The sequence below is a fragment of the Etheostoma spectabile genome, unplaced genomic scaffold (assembly GCF_008692095.1).
Source record: "Etheostoma spectabile isolate EspeVRDwgs_2016 unplaced genomic scaffold, UIUC_Espe_1.0 scaffold00002053, whole genome shotgun sequence".
Classification (NCBI taxonomy): Eukaryota; Metazoa; Chordata; class Actinopteri; order Perciformes; family Percidae; genus Etheostoma; species Etheostoma spectabile.
In genome coordinates this window covers 921-20,001 of record NW_022602847.1, presented here as the reverse complement: position 1 = coordinate 20,001, position 19,081 = coordinate 921, and the positions used below count along the sequence as shown (strand labels likewise).

Below are 19,081 nucleotides of genomic sequence, written 5' to 3'. Positions count from 1 at the left end.
TGGCACCATTGATATAGAAAATTGTTAATGAGTAGCACAGCCTGAAAGCTGTGGGCACGCCGAGGTGCAGCCGCTATGTGTCCCCCTCCAGACAGGCAGGCCAGCACTGCTCTGTTGGCGGAGGGCGCAGAGCCGGTTGCCTGCTGGAAACCGCCAGAAACCACACAGTAAGCAGCTAGCAGGCTAGCGGCTAGCAGCACTTTACGTCTGTGTTGATTAAGCATCTGGCACATAGGGCTATAAACACTGTGGAAAGTGTGTTTTACAGCATAAGATTGGAAGTTAAGTGAAGATGCTGGCGGTTTTAAAGAAGAAGAAGATATATTTGACGATTTCTGCTGGCGGATGAAAGGTGAGTTTTCTGGAATTTGGATGTTGTTGTTTACCCGGGGCACGTGCCCACCGAATTTCGTAATGTCACATGGATATCCGTATTAACGTAGCCTTTAATAAGCCTTATAAACCTAATAACATAATGTTGGTGATTTGATATTTCTGGTTGTTCGCTGTAATGGTCAGACCAACAAGCCCGACACCCGAGTCTGTGGACTTCGGTAAAGTTAGACATAAATAGCAGATTCACAAGAGTCGCGGGTTGCGGTTCAATAAATCATATGCGAAACGTTTTCATTAGACAATATGTAGCTGTGTCTAATCGTAGTAAGAGACAACAAGCTACAACCAGGTTTTCATCCGAAAGAACCTTCACAGATGTGTATAAATGAAATGCATCCCTGTACGGAAGTACAGGAAGTTTTTCCCTCGCCACTGTCGCACTGTTGCTTGCTCTGGAGGAAACTACTGGAACTGTTGGGTCCTTGTAAATTCGGGATGTGGTCTAGACCTACTCTATCTGTAAAGTGTCTCGAGATAACTCCTGTATGATTGATACTATAAATAAAATTTAAATTTAAATTGTACCGTTTGCTTTCAGCTTAGTGTCTAGGGACCGTCTACAAAGTGCTAAACTGAAAGTGGAGACAAAGATCAATTTCAACTTGCTTTAACGCTTCCAAATTCACTCCACACATCTTGGGTCTCCTTCTCAACGTACCGCAATTCCCCAAATAAAAACCTTGACCTTTATTTACCTGAACTGCACAAGGCTTGTATTAAAGCAGGCCGTGTATTATTTATATATTTATTCAATTTGTTTGATATTAAATTGTTGTAAATATATTGAAAAGCCATAGCATTCCAGTGGGGCCCGAGTTAATCATTTTTTAAGAAACATTTGCAAAAATATCCCCCTAACAGCCAATAGGCGACAGAGCAATTTGGTTCAGAAATACCAAACACCACCACTGTGTGTCGTTTGAAACCTGTACCGGGTATTATTTCAAATACAGGTACTACGGTATTACGGTAGATTACAATAAGAGCATACAGTAGTTACACTGCGGGGAGGGATTTTGGAAGAGCTAGGCTTATAAGAGTGAAGCTATGACATTCTTTCACCAATGAAAATGTAAATATAAATAAGCTGAGCCATCTTTTTTATTTTTGGTGACAGGGAGACCTTAGATGTGTGGAGTGAATTTGGAAATGTTACTTTCAATAACAGTAAAGCAGTTGTAATTTTCTCTATATCACACTTTCAGTTTTGCACTTTGTAGATGGTCCCAAGACGCTCAGGTTGAAGCAGAACGCTCACAGGGATGGAACTCGGGTTCCGCCCGGAATGGCTTGATTTCTCCTTTCTGTGTTGCAAGAAAAACATGTTTGTTATGGATTTATTTTGATGAGTTTTTCCGTAACTTAAAAAATATTGATATCGCAATATTTATAATCAATATTGCAATATCACATTTTGTCAATATCGTGCAGCCTACTTGTTGATTGAGCAAATTCACTCGCCACTGCACAAATCATATATATATATGTATATATATGCATGCTTGTACGGTCTACGGTCACTGTGTTTTGATGCAACAGTGCATTGATGCAGCATGAGCCTTAGCTCCAATGAGAGAGAGAGAGAGAAGCAAAGATTTTGCCCCAACATGTCTACTACTGACAATAACAGCGATGTATCGTCTAAAAAAAATTCAGAAATTTACTGTAGGACTACTTTGCCTACAAAGCCATACTCATTACAAACCCACTGACATAAAAGAGCCAAAATGGGTGCGATCAAACAGTGTTGTGCAAGAAAGGAAACACTTCAAATGTCGCCAAGCACCTCACTAATGGACACCAAGTCCTCTCAAAGAAGTACAAAACACAACAGGTTAGCAAATAAGCTAGCTGGCTAGGCAGCTGATAGTGTGGCAATGAACTGCTGACATAGTATGGGATGGGCAACGTTAGCGCATCAGTAGCTCAAGCCGCCTAAACATGATAAGCGGCAAAACCAAAGAGGGAGTGAAAGCGCAGTAATGTTAGGAATTGGTTGCGCCTTGAAAGATCAGCATTAACTTAGTCTATGTCCTTGACGTTTCCACTTCCGGGATTGCTCCAGTGTTGCAGGAAACTCAGCCAGATGCATGTATTTTGTTTTTCCATCCACTTTCTTTGTGTTGGAATTTTAATTTGTGGGTTTCTGAGGACTAAGGTTAACTGCTCTCTGCAGGTAAATCCAGACAGCTGCTAGGACTATCTGTCCATCGGAGGACTATGGTTACCTGGTCCTCAGATCTCTGCAGGGTAAATCCAGACAGCTGCTAGACTATCTGTCCAATCTGAGGACTATGGTTACCTGGTCCTCAGATCTCTGCAGGGTAAATCCAGACAGCTAGCTAGACTATCTGTCCAATCGGAGGACTATGGTTACCTGGTCCTCAGATCTCTGCAGGGTAAATCCAGACAGCTGCTAGACTATCTGTCCAATCTGAGGACTATGGTTACCTGGTCCTCAGATCTCTGCAGGGTAAATCCAGACAGCTGCTAGACTATCTGTCCAATCTGAGGACTATGGTTACCTGGTCCTCAGATCTCTGCAGGGTAAATCCAGACAGCTAGCTAGACTATCTGTCCAGTCGGAGGACTATGGTTACCTGGTCCTCAGATCTCTGCAGGGTAAATCCAGACAGCTGCTAGACTATCTGTCCAATCTGAGTTTTCTCTCACCGGACTATTTTGTAGCGGCTCTGTGTTGAGCTTAGCACCGCCCAAAACAGTTTGGTTTAAAGAAATGCCCATAAACCAGAGCATGTTTTTCATCCAGTGATGCAGGTGACGCGTTAATCTAATCTGAATACTTTTTTCATTAACAAGTAACGCGTCACTGTTTTCTAAATTTTTTTCAGATTAAAGTTACTTATACAAGTCACTGTGCTTTACTGCAGTATTTTTGTCATTTTCCTTATTTTTATTTTCGGGGAGTGAAGTCACGTTTGCAACAAGTCACGTTTTCAGCATGAGGACAGTTCATCTGTACACCAAGCAGCAACACAAATGTAAACAACAATGGAGGGAGGAGAGAAACACACATTTTCTAGCTGGAAATACAGTCACTATCTTAAGTTTGTGTCAGCTAAAGATGGCAATATTAAGGTCCGCTGTACACTCTGTGCTGGTGGTGACAAAGCGCTATCTAGCTACAAAAACCACTATGTCAAATTTGAAGAAACATTTGGAGTCGCAGCACTGCAGTCAAACATACAAAGCAATCCCAGCACTCCCCACCACCCAAACAACAAAAGTCCGACTTGGTGCAGAGAACCAGTAAGTGGGGGAGAATTGAAGAAGTTGGTGGGGCAGTATGTTCATGCATTATGAACAAGATCCCTACTACTGTCAATGCTGAGCTGACTCACAGTAAACGGGTTGTCATTTATGTTGAGGTAGCGGGGGGTGTTTTCGGCAGCTGCTGACTATAAAAAAAGTAACTTGTAATCTAACTTTGTTACTTTAAGATAATCTGTAAAGTAACTAAGTTACTTTTTCAAAGTGCACTGCTCCCATCCCCGAATGCGATGTGGAGTAGCCAAACCTTTCCTGAGCGTGCTTTGGAGAAGGATCTGGCAAAGCAAAACTAGTGGTAACTAGGGCAAAAATAAGTTGAACTTTGAGTGCAGCGCACGACGGCAATCGCAGTGCGTGTCACCAAGATAGCGCTGCGCCTTGTTGGGCGGCGCCGCTCTCCTCTATAAGAAAACAATGGGAAGGCATGTGTATCAATGTTAAGCTTAACCTGTGTCGTCAATAGCATAACAAGCATATTTGAAAATGTGAGTCTCAAAACAACAAATGGGTTATTTTGTAGCTTTTTAAAAAAACAGTTAAATAGCTAAAGCATGGGGCTAGCCTACTAGCTTCTGAACCGCGGTGGCTCCACAGTGTTAGACAGAATGACCAGTAAAAAAAAAAAAAGCCCAGTCCCACCATAAATGTAGAAAAGTAATTCCCTAATTAGCCTAATTCCATAATTCCCAGAAAAGTTGTTCAGCCTAGTGGCAGATGAGGGCCCGGCTGCGGCCAGGCAGCAGTTGTGTAAAGCCCAATAGTTTTTGTGATAATTATGGACAGAACTGCTAAATTGAGAATTAAAAATAAACTATAAGACAAATACCATAGGGCCCTACATTAAGTCAGCACTAAAAGATAACTGGAGATTCAAAAATGTGACTGAGGCTCCAACCAAGCCGCCCCACCACAACTGTACTTCTTAAAAATCTTAAAATTAAAGTACAAAATAATTCCCAGTGGCTTAGGCCTGGTGGGGGGCAACTTAAGCCTGGTGGGCCACCAGATACTACTTGGTATCTGTTTTGTGAAATCTTTAGACAGGATCGCGGGGTGGCCGGCTGCAGGCAAATAAGCACTAAACACTGCTTCCGCTAGGATAACCTGTCCCTTTACCCCCGCGGAATACAGTACAGATGTGAGCAACAAACTCACACTGTCAATAAACACAAAACACCGTTTCCTGCTAGGATTAACTATCCCGTTATCCTGCCACAGATTACGGCACAGCTGTGAGCAACAAACTCACACTGTCAATACACACTGTAAAGTACACTCTCTTTTACAGACAAACACTCGGAGGCTGTACCTGCTAGAATAAACGTGTCTCTTTATTCCCCATAGAATACGGCAAAGCAAACAGCATGCAACAGACATGCACTCCATACGTGATGCAGAGTAAACACTACTCCAAAGCTCTTACCTTGACACAGGACTGGAGAGCCGTCAGTCCGGACAGAGCAGCATCAACGTGGCTGGACGTCCCGTACGTGACTTGCAGCTGACTCTGTCGGACCGAGGGTTTCTCCGTCTTTTTATTCTCTTAACAAACAAAGGATCGTGTGTGAGCGGGGGGGCCAATCCTCGCTCTCAGCCGATGCCCTGGTGAGTCCGGCGCACCTGCCTCGAAACCATGTTTCAAAAACAGGAGCGCCGTCTCTCAAAACATGAGCTCGATGGAAAGCTGTTCTCAAAACATGCGCAATCAACACAAGTTATATAATTGATAAATGAAACACAAAACAATAATACAAGTGATAAATGAATCACAAAACAATAATAATGGTTATACAACAGTGAATCAACAAGTTATACAAGTGACCCACTTAGCTGTTGTCAAGGATCAAAATGCAAAATAAACTTTTTTTCCACAATATCAAAATCACTAACATCAAGCTAACCCCCTTCACTTTAATCAGCAGCCAGGTGAAACTTGGCTTGGGTCCAGAGGAGTTATGCACTGACATATAACTGTACACACACTGCACTGCCACATTCACAGCTTTAACCGTACTACTTAATATTCTCACATACACTCACACACTCTGCACTGCACCGCTACGCTTACAGTTAACTGCTCACTTCATACTCAATTCTTACATGCCCCCTGTCTCCTTTTCTCTCTCTCTCTCTTTCTCTCTCTCTTTCTCTCTCTTTCTGCTCACCGGCTTACATTATACACACACATGAGCTGAGATAGGAGTGTTAGCTACAGTCCCTGACAAAAGTCTTGTCGCTTGTGTACAAATTGACCTGAAGTGCCGCTGAAATATATTTCTAATCAAGATTTATTTCCAAGAAATGGCTCATTTTAATCCCAACAGCTTTTGTAATAATGTTTCAGTGGAAAAAGAAACTCAAAAAGTATTCTAATAATCACAGCTTGGTAAAGCCCATTGAGTCAATTTTTGCAAAGACATAAGTGTTGTCGCCTTGTCATATGAGCTTCACCTGTGACTAATAATGGATCAATGAGGTCTCAGGTGTGTATAAAAACAACCCCAGTATCCTAGACCTTCGCATCAACTGCAACTAGACCTCTGCAAACAGGCCTAAGATTCACCCTGGGACTAAAGTTTGGATTATCAAGAAGCTGAAGACCAGATCCACTGCTGATGTGGCAGACACCTTCAATGTGTCAAGTACAGAGGATAAAAAAAACATTTGAAGACACTGGAGATGTTTTTGACAAGCCCAGGTCAGGCAGACCCCGCAAGACAACTGCTCGAGAGGACCGTTTGTTGGCTCGAAAATCCAAGGCCAGCCCATTTCCACTGCAGCAGAGCTCCACCAGACCTGGTCCCCTGAAGTCCCTGTGTCAACCAGAACGGTTTGTCGGATTCTGTCTCGAATGGCCTCCATGGTCAAATCTGTGCCCAGAAGCCAGCACTAAACAAAAGACACAATTGAAAAACCGTGTGGCATTTGCCAAGGCCCACAGCCTGCTAAAAGGATGGACGCTGAGAGAAGTGGAAGAAAGTGGATTTTTCAGATGAATCTTCTGTTGAATTACACCACAGTTGCCGCAATATTGCAGGAGACCTACTGGAGCCGCATGGATCCAAGATTCACCCAGAAAACAGTGAAGTTTGGTGGCGGAAAAATCAATGGTCTGGGGTTACATCCAGGATGGGGTGTGGGGGAGAGATCCACAGGGTGGAAGGCAACATCAATAGTCTCAAATACCAAGAAATCTTAGCTACCTCTTATATTCCCAACCATAAAAGAGGCCAAATTCTCCAGCAGGATGGTGCTCCATCGCATACTTCCATCTCCACTTCAAAGTTCCTCAAGGCGAAGAAGATCAAGATGCTCCAGGATTGGCCGGCCCAGTCACCAGACATGAACATCATTGAGCATATGTGGGGTAGGATGAAAGAGGAAGCATGGAAGACCAAACCAAAGAATATTGATGAACTCTGGGAGGCAGCAAGACTGCTTTCCTAGCTATTCCTGATGACTTCATCAATACATTGTATGAATCCTTGCCAAACCGCATGGATGCAGTCCTTCATACAAGATATTAAATTTGAATCTCACAGCACCACTATTTAATTTGCTGACATATTTTAGTATTTGTAGTAAATTTGTTCAATTTCTGTATAGGCGACAAAACTTTTGTCTTGCCAAAATTGGAACTTTCTGTCTTGTTTAAATAATAAATCTTTTTTTAGTGAAACTAATTTTTTTCAGTCCATTGAACATCATTTGGGAGGGTTTTAGTTTTTCATATGAGCTATTTCTTACACCAATTGATGAATTAAAAGTCAGGTTAATAGCAGGTGTTTCTACAAAATAGAGAAGCGACAAGACTTTTGTCAGGGACTGTACTTGTTGTGTAGCCTAACATATTTTGATTTAAAAATCATTCCCAGATGCCTAGACCTGGCATTACATAAAAACGATTGAAAACCAGTATTGTTTGTCCTGCGGCCTTATTTATAAAAACTCTGCATATTTTCTATTCTGAATGATTTCGTGCACCAAAAAATAACAACACTCTGATTATAACACCATGCGGCGCACAGCTGTACACACTCTTCTCGTTATAAATACGGACATGCGTTACGTTACATGGTCGTGCACAAGCATCACACTCCTCCCAAGGGCGTCCCATACGTGTCCTAATAAGGTCCATATCTATCAATCAATCAATCGATGAATATTCCAGCCTTGTAAAGGAACCCTTGATGACCAATCGTGAAACGGAAAAATTGGTAAAAAACACTATTCAGTGATTTTGAGATCGAGGTCCTCTTATTAATTCTTCGAGCAAGACCAAATCTGCCATGCTGTTGATTGGTTGCAATGCACGGGCCATAGGGAACTGTAGCACTATTTATTTATTGTCCCAATAGGTTAATTAAGTCCAGTAAACCGGTAGTGGATTGAAGTCAGGGTAATTAACCCTTGTGTGGTGTTCATAATTTTGTTAAACAGTCAATGTTCACGGGTCTGGGGTATCCACCACATTACTAGACTTTTAAAAATCAATACAGCCATAATAATTTATGTAAAAATACTTAACAAATGTATACTTTAGCTCAATTACCAATGATACATACATCATTTATGGTTCATATTTACCATTTACCCCTGTGAGATCACATTTATGATCAGATGATCATTTTTGTTTTTGTGAGAAAACAAAGAAATTCAATTATAAAAATTGAATAATAGATTTTTGGTCACTATTGGTGCTTACTCCTAAGATCTTAATCAGAACAGCTGATAGTGCTTGAAATGTAAAAATTGTGTAACTTTGTGTGAGAATAGCAGGTGCAGAAATACAACATAGTTTCATAGCACCTACATTTAAATACACTCCATTTAGGGGGTGTACCATGTGCAGTCATTTAATACAAGTTATCTTTAATGTCCTTCACAGAAAGGTCAATGAGTTTGAGTTAGAAGAAAATAGTATATATTAAATAGATAATAAATAGCATCATTTTTCTTTCAGCAAACATTGAAAACAGGTCCCACAGACCCAAAACACCACAAAAGGGTTAAGTGGAGCAGGTGTTTCAGATGCCGGCTGTGCACTCTGCATCCAGAGTACTCTATCCATGTGATATTTAGTGTTACCATCGGCGTTCACTAAAACACAGTCTACAAAGCCTTGGGAGTGTTACGCACCATCACACGCATGGTCAAAAGGTTGCGGAAAACTGGGCACATGGAAATTCTTTTTATATCCCGACTTTGGCGAGGAATCTTGCAACAGCAAATTTCCCTCTGCTTCACACAACTTTTTCTTTCGTAACAGGTTTTATAAACGAGGCCCCAGGAGCTTATTGATATTATTATTTCGGTAAGAACCAGTCTGGGACCGGTCCCAGTTTAGGACCGATTCTCGATACACATCCGTAATACTAACGACAGGTGAATTTTTAACCGATGTTTACAGTTTAAGTAGTTTGTATTCCGCTCGCCAAGCATCATTCAACACATCCCAAAAATAATGTAAAACAGTCTAGCAACAACCATTGAGAAAGGGTGCGATTGTTTTTCAGGTTCCGAGGGGAGGGCTACCGAGAGGGATTTGATAAAGGGACCCACCGAGGACTGCAAGACGGTCGGCGACATGGAACCGCTCACGGGGCAAAGCTGTCCACTGAGGTGAGTTAGCACAGGGACTCTTCTGCTTTATTCTGCCATATAGGGTTATATGTAGTGTAGTACCTTAACATTACCCATTTACCCAACACACCAGACTGTAGATGTGTCAGTGTACTGTTCATTATCTTTTGGTATAAGTACCATCTACACAGAACTGACATAATTTATCAGACATCCCTCTGTATCCTTAAGTCTGAACTTTAATAAGAACTGGTCACTGACCCTATTATGTATGTGACCATTAGGTTAAACACATGTTCAGTAAGACAGGGTAGGCACCCTGTTAGCCTATTTTATTTAAGAACAAGTCGAGTTGTGTTGCTTTGAATGCATTCAGCTTCTCAGTTTACAGTCTTTCCTTCTCTGACCGACAGATTTCCTTCTATTATGGGTTTGCCGTCACGTGGAAATGTCTCCTCCAACACAATACAAATGTAAAATCAGGGTATGATCTCCTCAAAAAGATGATTGTCTTGCTTAACTTTTTATTTCTACACTCTGCTGGATGACTTCATATTTTTAATGGTGAGAGTGTCCTAGCTGATAGTTTTGTCTGTATGTGTGTGCTGTCAGGAAGCGTATGAAAGCAGTGGAAGCTCTCCTGGGTTTGATCCAAAACTCCCCTCATGATGATCCGCAGTCTGAAAAGCTACAGGAACACATGGAGAGACTTCGTGCCAAGTTCAGACAGGTACTCCATTTATTGGACATTGATAATAGTAAAGCATGTTAGTGCGACAAAGCATTTAGTGCGACATTGGCGAGGAAAGACTTCCTTTTAGGAAGAAACCTCAGACAGACCATGATTAAAGTGCTACCCTAATCCAAGGAAAACTGCTGGGTGTCAAAAACATAAGGGCTCTGGGGAATATGCTCCCAGAGCTAGGTTCGTAACGAGCATTTCTGGGATATGGATGCACACAAATGGAAAGATAAAGGAGAGAGGAGCTCAGTATGTCAAAGGAAGTCCCCCAGGAGTCTTAGGCTGAATCCCATTTCTCTGTCTTACCCCTACCCCTTACCCCTACCCCTTGGCCCTTGAAACCAAGGAGTAAGGGGTAGGGGTGAAAACTAGGGGTGATCCGAGTACCCGGCTGAAACGAGTATCCGGTACGGATAAAGCACTTTTGCCAAGTACAAGTGTTATACGAGTAATGCAAGTCAATATCCGTGCTCGGATTGAATCCTCAGCTGACCGCGCAGCGTTCTGTGATAGTCACAGCGCCCTCCCCCTACACACACACGCTCGGCTCATTCACACACACACAGAACACGGAGAACTGCGCTCCCTCGGCCTCTCTCTCTCTCTCTCTCTCTCTCTCTCTCTCTCTCTCTCTCTCCCGCTCCGTCAGTCAATCGGGTCTGTGGATCTGTTCCGTTAACGTTTAGGGTTTCTTCAGCTTCAGGTTTGTTTTTAACTTCGGTTTGTAGTCCTTACATAGCAACCAGTAGATTTCTGGTGAACGTGGGGTTTGTAGTCCTTACATAGTAACCAGTAGATTTCTGGTGAACGTGGGGTTTGTAGTCCTTACATAGTAACCAGTAGATTTCTGGTGAACGTGGGGTTTGTAGTCCTTACATAGTAACCAGTAGATTTCTGGTGAACGTGGGTTTCAGACATGCTGCTTGGTTTAAATGCAACTCCCGTCTCTGCCATCGGAGATTTTTTTTTTTTAACTGTCAGCTGCCCCGCCCCACCCCCTCTCTCTCTCTCTCTCTCTCTCTCTTTGTGTCTCTCTCTTACTCACACAGACACACACACACACACACACACACACTCACACATACCTGGTGTGGAAATAAAAAAAATAAAAAATAACCAAAAATAAAAAAATAACACTGATCATAAAAAAAGAAAGTTATATTGAGTATGAAAACTCTTGTTCATTACATTTTACTTCATAATTGCAACCGCATGTGTTGTATTTATTGTTGCAAAACGTTCTGTATATAGTTTGTTTGTTACCATGACAACACCACTGATCTGAATCTTGATGCTGTCATGTAAATAGTTTTCTAATCAGCAATAAATATAACCATTTCTGATCAACCCATATCAATTGCATGCTTAAAATAACATACCGGTTAAAGCCCCGCCCATTTCAAGACAACCCGACCCACTTACGGGTTAAATCTGACCATTTCCGGGTTAGGCCCCGCCCAGTTCGAGTACAGATACATATACAGATAATACATGTGGTAAACAGATACAGATAATGCTGTACTCGCTCATCCCTAGTGGAAACATACCCCTATGAAATGGGACACCACTTGGTTACATCACCATACAGAATTGATCACAAACTTCCAAGATGCCGTCTCTGTCTGGTGATTGTGTGGGTTTTGACAACATTGTCATATGTATTTATATATTTTATAGTTATTTTATGTTCACTTTGGTGGTGCAGAGGCAGATGTTCTTATCTGTGTACTACTTAGGTTTGTTTGCAAGATGTATACACATGTACAGTGCCTTGCGAAAGTATTCGGCCCCCTTGAACTTTTCAACCTTTTGACACATTTCAGGCTTCAAACATAAAGATATAAAAATTTTATTTTTTGTGAAGAATCACCAACAAGTAGGACACAATTGTGAAGTGGAACGAAATCTATTGGATATTTTAAACTTTTTTAGCAAATAAAAAACTGAAAAGTGGTGCGTGCAAAATTATTCGGCCCCTTGCGTTAATACTTTGTAGAGCCACCTTTTGCTGCGATTACAGCTGCAAGTCGCTTGGGGTATGTCTCTATCAGTTTTGCACATCGAGAGACTGAAATTCTTGCCCATTCTTCCTACAAAACAGCTGGAGCTCAGTGAGGTTGGATGGAGAGCGTTTGTGAACTGCAGTTTTCAGTTCTTTCCACAGATTCTCGATTGGATTCAGGTCTGGACTTTGACTTGGCCATTCTAACACCTGGATACGTGTACTTGTGAACCATTCCTTTGTAGATTTTGCTGTATGTTTGGGATCATTGTCTTGTTGGAAGATAAATCTCCGTCCCAGTTTCAGGTCTTTTGCAGACTCCAACAGGTTTTCATCCAGAATGGTCCTGTATTTGGCTGCATCCATCTTCCCCTCAATTTTAACCATCTTTCCTGTCCCTGCTGAAGAAAAGCAGGCCCAAACCATGATGCTGCCACCACCATGTTTGACAGTGGGGATGGTGTGCTGAGGGTGATGAGCTGTTTTGCTTTTACGCCAAACATATTGTTTGCATTGTGGCCAAAAAGTTTGATTTTGGGTTCATCTGACCAGAGCACCTTCTTTCCATGTTTGGTGTGTCTCCCAGGTGGCTTGTGGCAAACTTTAGACAGAGACTTTTTATGGATCTCTTTGAGAAATGGCTTTCTTCTTGCCCACTCTTCCATGAAGGCCAGATTTGTGCAGTGTACGACTGATTATGTGTCCTATAGACAGACTCTCCCACCTCAGCTGTAGTTCCTCTGCAGTTCATCCAGAGTGATCATGGGCGTCTTGGCTGCATCTCTGATCAGTCCTCTCCTTGTCTGAGCTGAAAGTTACAGGACGGCCAGGTCTTGGTAGATTTGCAGTGGTCTGATACTCCTTCCATTTCAAAATGATCGCTTGCACAGTGCTCCTTGGGATGTTTAAAGCTTGGGAAATGTTTTTTGTATCCAATCCGGCTTTAAACTTCTCCACACCAGTATTACGGACCTGCTGGTGTGTTCCTTGGTCTTCATGATGCTCTCTGCGCTTTCAACAGAACCCTGAGACTATCACAGAGCAGGTGCATTTATACAGAGACTTGATCACACACAGGTGGATTCTATTTATCACCATCAGTCTTTTAGGACAACATTGATCATTCAGAGATCCTCGCTGAACTTCTGGAGTCAGTTTGCTGCACTGAAAGTAAAGGGGCCCAATAATTTGCACGCACCACTTTTCAGTTTTTTATTTGCTAAAAAAGTTTAAAATATCCAATAGATTCGTTCCACTTCACAATTGTGTCCCACTTGTTGGTGATTCTTCACAAAAATAAATTTTATATCTGTTATGTTTGAAGCCTGAAATGTCAAAAGGTTGAAAAGTTCAAGGGGGCCGAATACTTTCGCAAGGCACTGTATAATGTATACATACATATGCACCTTGCTACATGGTGTGTTGGATATCGGTTTTAGTTATCACCGACATTTGGAATGTCATTGATGTCAGAAAACATTTTGTTTACAAAAATCTGTCTTTATTGCAGATAATTAAACTAACAGGCAAAACATGACATAAAATGATGTTACAGAACCATTATCAACCTTAAAACCATAACTAACATGTCACACATAAAAAGGCACTCATATGTGTAAAACTAAAAAATGCGCAAGACCACATACAAACAAATTAACTACAGCTGTTTGATATTCCAGACCAGTCTGAAGCCTGTTGGCCTCACATATCATCAGTGTCCCATATCAAAACCAACAACAATATACAAGTGCATGAACAGGAATGAACTACAAATGATTACAATAATACAGTAACAATGCAATAATGAATGGGTACAGCATGAACATATGAATTAGGAAACTTTTGCTCGTTTTCAGCCCCAAAGTGGATCAGCTGCTGTGTCCTCCTGTGTGATACAGGGCGGTATATGTAAAGCATGTAGCAACGTATCATAGGCCGTTAATATTAATGTATATATATATATATATATACACTACCGTTCAAAAGTTTGGGGTCACATTGAAAAGTCCTTAATTTTGAAGGAAAAGCACTGTACTTTTCAATGAAGATAACTTTAAACTAGTCTTAACTTTGAAGAAATACACTCTATACATTGCTAATGTGGTAAATGACTATTCTAGCTGCAAATATCTGGTTTTGGTGCAATAGCTACATAGGTGTATAGAGGCCCATTTCCAGCAACTATCACTCCAGTGTTCTAAATGGTACAAGGTGTTTGCTCATTGGCTCAGAAGGCTAATTGATGATAGAAAACCCTTGTGCAATCATGTTCACACATCTGAAAAACGTTTAGGTCGTTACAGAAGCTACAAACTGACCTTCCTTTGAGCAGTTGAGTTTCTGGAGCATCACATTTGTGGGGTCATTAAACGCTCAAAATGGCCAGAAAAAGAGAACTTTCATCTGAAACTCGACAGTCTATTCTTGTCTTAGAAATGAAGGCTATTCCATGCGAGACATTGCTAAGAAATTGAAGATTTCCTACAACGGGGTGTACTACTCCTTCAGAGGACAGCACAAACAGGCTCTAACCAGAGTAGAAAAAGAAGTGGGAGGCCGCGTTGCACAACTGAGCAAGAAGATAAGTACATTAGAGTCTCTAGTTTGAGAAAACAGACGCCTCACAGGTCCCAACTGGCATTTCATTAAATAGTACCCGCAAAACACCAGTGTCAACATCTACAGTGAAGAGGCGGCTGCGGGATTCTGGGCTTCAGGGCAGAGTGGCAAAGAAAAAGCCATATCTGAGATGGCCAATAAAAGAAAAAGATAAGATGGGCAAAAGAACACAGACATTGGACAGAGGAAGACTGGAAAAAAGTGTTGTGGACGGTTGAATCCAAGTTTGAGGTGTTTGGATCACAAAGAAGAACGTTGTGAGACGCAGAACAAATGAAAAGATGCTGGAAGAATGCCTGACGCCATCGTTAAGCATGGTGGAGGTAATATGATGGTCTGGGGTTGCTTTGGTGCTGGTAAGGTGGGAGATTTGTACAGGGTAAAAGGGATTCTGAATAAGGAAGGCTATCACTCCATTTTGCAACGCCATGCCATACCCAGTGGACAGCGCTTGATTGGAGCCAAGTTCATCCTACAACAGGACAATGACCCTAAACACCCCTCCAATTTGTGCAAGAACTATTTAGAGCAGAAGCAGCAGGGATTCTATCGGTAATGGAGTGGCCAGCGCAGTCACCAGATCTGAACCCCATTGAGCTGTTGTGGGAGCAGCTTGACCGTATGGTACGCAAGAAGTGCCCATCCAACCAATCCAACTTGTGGGAGCTGCTTCTGGAAGCGTGGGGTGCAATTTCTACAGATTACCTCAACAAATTAACAGCTAGAATGCCAAAGGTCGCAATGCTGGAATTGCTTCAAATGGAGGATTCTTTGACGAAAGCAAAGTTTGATGTAAAAAAATCTTATTTCAAATACAAATCATTATTCTAACCTGTCAATGTCTTGACTCTATTTTCTATTCATTTCACAACGTATGGTGGTGTGAATAAGTGTGACTTTTCAGGAACACATAAAATGTTTGGGTGACCCCAAACTTTTGAACGGTAGTGTGTGGGTGTGGTGTGTGTGTGTGTTTGTGTTGTATGCATATATATGTGTGTGGTGTATATGTGATATATGTATATGTATATATATGTGTATATGTGTTATATATGTATGCGTCTATATATGTATGCATATATAGGTATATGTATATATGTGTGTATGTGTATATGTGTATATATGTGTAATATATGTATATGTGTATATGTGTATATATATAGTATTATATTGGTGTATAATATAATATTGTGTGTATATGTATGTGTATATATATATATATATATATATTATATATATAATATAATATATGTGTGTCTATATGTATATGTAATAACAATTATGCAATGCATACAGTCCATTCAAGGCAGTGCAAATCAAACGTTAAATGTAATGTGCTGTATTTATATAGCGCTTTTCGTCTTAACAACTCAAAGCGCTTTTACATCATACAGGATACATCTCACCATTCATGGCCACTGTGGCCGAGGCTGCCGTACAAGGTACCACCTGCTCATCAGATATGCACTCCCACCCATTCACACACCGATGTGCAGCACTGGGGGCAACTCAGGGTTCAGTGTCTTGCCAGGACACTTCGACATGGGACTGCAGGGCCAGGGATCGAACCACCAACTTCCGATGGCAAGCACCATTCTACCACTGAGCCACAGCCGCCCTGTGTTAGCGTTTGCGATTAGCGTAGAGATTAGCGTTAGCATTGCAAGCTAGCGATTTTTAAAAAGTTTTAGTTAAGAACGTGGTTGCAAGTATATATGCACAGGACTGCATAGACCACAAAACAAGACTGTCATAATTTTTAATCAATTATTAAGCCGAACGTACTACATTTATGTGTCTCTCTGGTCGATGCGGCAGCCACACACTGCTTGTGTGTTTACAAGTGAGGTCACGTCCACACTCGGTTCTAGGGGCTTACACCCTTGGTCTATCCCCTACCCCTAACCATTGGGACAGCACTAGGTCCGCTTGAACGCGCAAAAACGAGGGTAAGGGTAGGGGTAGACGAAGGAATGGGATTCAGCCTAAACTATTACAGCATAAAAGACCTGGTGCAGGCAGACCTGAGCCAGTTCTATAAGGTGGGGTAGAGAGTCTGACGACAATAAAGAGAAGCAGAAGAAGAGAAGGGTACTGTGTCTGAAGCTATATACCTCCCCCGTCGGTTTTTGCGAACCCTGCAATTCATTCACCCCTAGCATTATCAAGAGGAGAGTTTACGTTACTCTTAAATGTGGTGATGGTGTCTGCCTCCCAAACCAGACAGAATGTACAGTATACATGTCCAGAGAATGAAACTCTATGAAGCAAAGGTTCTAGCTGCCCTGTGCCCCTGTGCAGTGTGCTGCACCTCTCATTGCTAGTCCAGAACACACATCTTCAATTTGACCTAAGTACGGGAAATAACCCTAAGGTGTGGAAATCAGCTTTTGTTCTACCATTGCGTAAGGGAGGTGACTGTAGTAATTTAGAAACTATCAACCCATCTCTCTAGCTCTCTTGTTTGGCAAGATCTTAGAATCTTGGTCAGTACACAGCAAACGAAAACGCAAAAGTACCACATCCCCACTATAACTGTGTTGAATGAATGATAATCAAATGCTTGGATGATAGAAAGCACTGTGCTGCACTGTTTGTTGATTTGTCAAAAGCCTTGACACGGTAGACAATGCTATCCTTTTAACAAACTGTTTGCTATAGGATGGGTTATGACGCCTGCCGATGGTATAAAAAACTATCTTCAAGATAAATCAGGCATCCTGGTTGATGGGGTGAAGTCCGAACCCTTACACTTGCTTAAAGGGGTACCACAGGGTTCAAATACTTGGCCCTCTATTGTTCTCACTGTATATAAAACGCTATTGGTGATGATATCAAACATTGTAAATTCCATTTATACGCAGATGACACAGGGATGTATGTTGATTGCGCAAACAGCCCCCCGGCATTTATGCAGTGGGGGTTGATTTTAAAATACTACAGGGGTCACTTTTACAGCTTAAACTATTTAAATACTAAGAAAAAACAAATGTTATGTTTTTCTCTAGATCTAAACTTTCAGTTAGAAACACTCTTGCAATTACTAGTTTGGATGGTACTCAAATCGAGCAAATCCCTGCATATAAATGTAGTGTAGATATAGGCTCTCCTTTGAAACATGTTATTGAATTAGGCAAAAAGTAAAATTCAAGTTAGGGTTCCTTACAGTATGAGGGCTTGTCTGTCATCAAATTGTTCAGGCTACTTTTTTATCAGTTTTAGATTACTGTGATATTATTTATATGCATGCTCAGCTACCACATTAAGATCACTGGATGCCATTTACTATTGTGCACTCAGTTTATCACGGGGATAGTAACACTCATCACTGTACCCTATACCAACATGTTGGTTGGGCCCTCTATCTGTGAGGCGAGAGCAACATGCTCTCTGTTTATTACAAAGCACTTCTTTTAAAACAACCTCCACATATATCATCATTAATTTCTATGAGACACTCAAATTTAACACCAGATCATAGATGTGGATCACTTTAGAAATGCCTGCAGTCTTCACAGATCTGGGTTGGACTGCATTCACTGCTTTCGCACCATTTCTATGGAACAAACTGCAGCTTCAACTCAAAGCTAGACACTCTGGTCCACTTGCCCATTTCCAAAATGTTATGGAGGATCATTATGATGTTGTCTGTGATTGTTTTGTAGAATTAATGTTGTTGTTTGTTTTTGCGTTTTTAATGTTTTTGGACCCTTGTTTTGGATGTTTGAAAACTGTACTTGTTGAGCACAGCCTTGTTGTTGTGCACACAGGGCACAGCCGTTATAAAGAGATCAAGGTCTTAAAATAAAGTTTAAATAAAAAAAAATAATAATATAGATATCCTGTGTGTGTGTGTGTGTGTGTGTGTGTGAGAGCAATTGCAGTGTTAGTGTCAGTATTAGCAGGGCACAAATTGCACACCAACTAAACTCTGTGGTATTGTCCAGGTCTGCTCTATGCTGAGTGTCCCGGCTGACTTCAACGATTACATCAAATCTTGCGAGGGGACTTCTTTCTGAACCCGGCCTGATTGGGAGGAGATGTTGAGACCACTCTGCGTTCTGGACAGAAGACAGCAAAGTCCTATCCTGGGATTGGTCTTCAATGGATTTATTTCAGGGTCTGCAGTGACTGCGTCAGTTTGACAGTCCCTTTGAGATTAGTCTTGACTTCACATTCTAGTGGGAAGGTCTGACATGTAGGAAATCACCATCCGCATTCAACTGGAAAATGGAGGAGTCGACTGTGGCCACTGGAACGTCTCAGTAAGAAAGAAATGGTTGTTTCTTGTTTGACTCTGGTAAATGAGTGGATCTTTTGCAGTGATGTTGAAGCAAACTGAATTGAAACTTAACGACAGCAGCAAAAGACACCAAATAAAATCTTGGAACACAAATTACTTTTTGGTGTACTAAATATGTATTCTTTTACTGAACTACTGTGACTAA

General features: G+C 41.5%; 1 protein-coding gene across 1 annotated transcript; it reads left to right on the top strand.

Moving 5' to 3' along the window:
• The first annotated feature begins 75 nt into the window (after positions 1–75).
• LOC116675555 (protein LTO1 homolog) lies at positions 76–18,817 on the top strand. Its single transcript, XM_032507279.1, is given in 7 exon segments — positions 76–167; positions 288–328; positions 331–352; positions 9,204–9,309; positions 9,684–9,754; positions 9,883–10,000; positions 18,581–18,817. Coding segments are annotated over 7 exon segments (522 nt in total). The 3' UTR covers positions 18,653–18,817.
• The last annotated feature ends 264 nt before the right edge of the window (positions 18,818–19,081 follow it).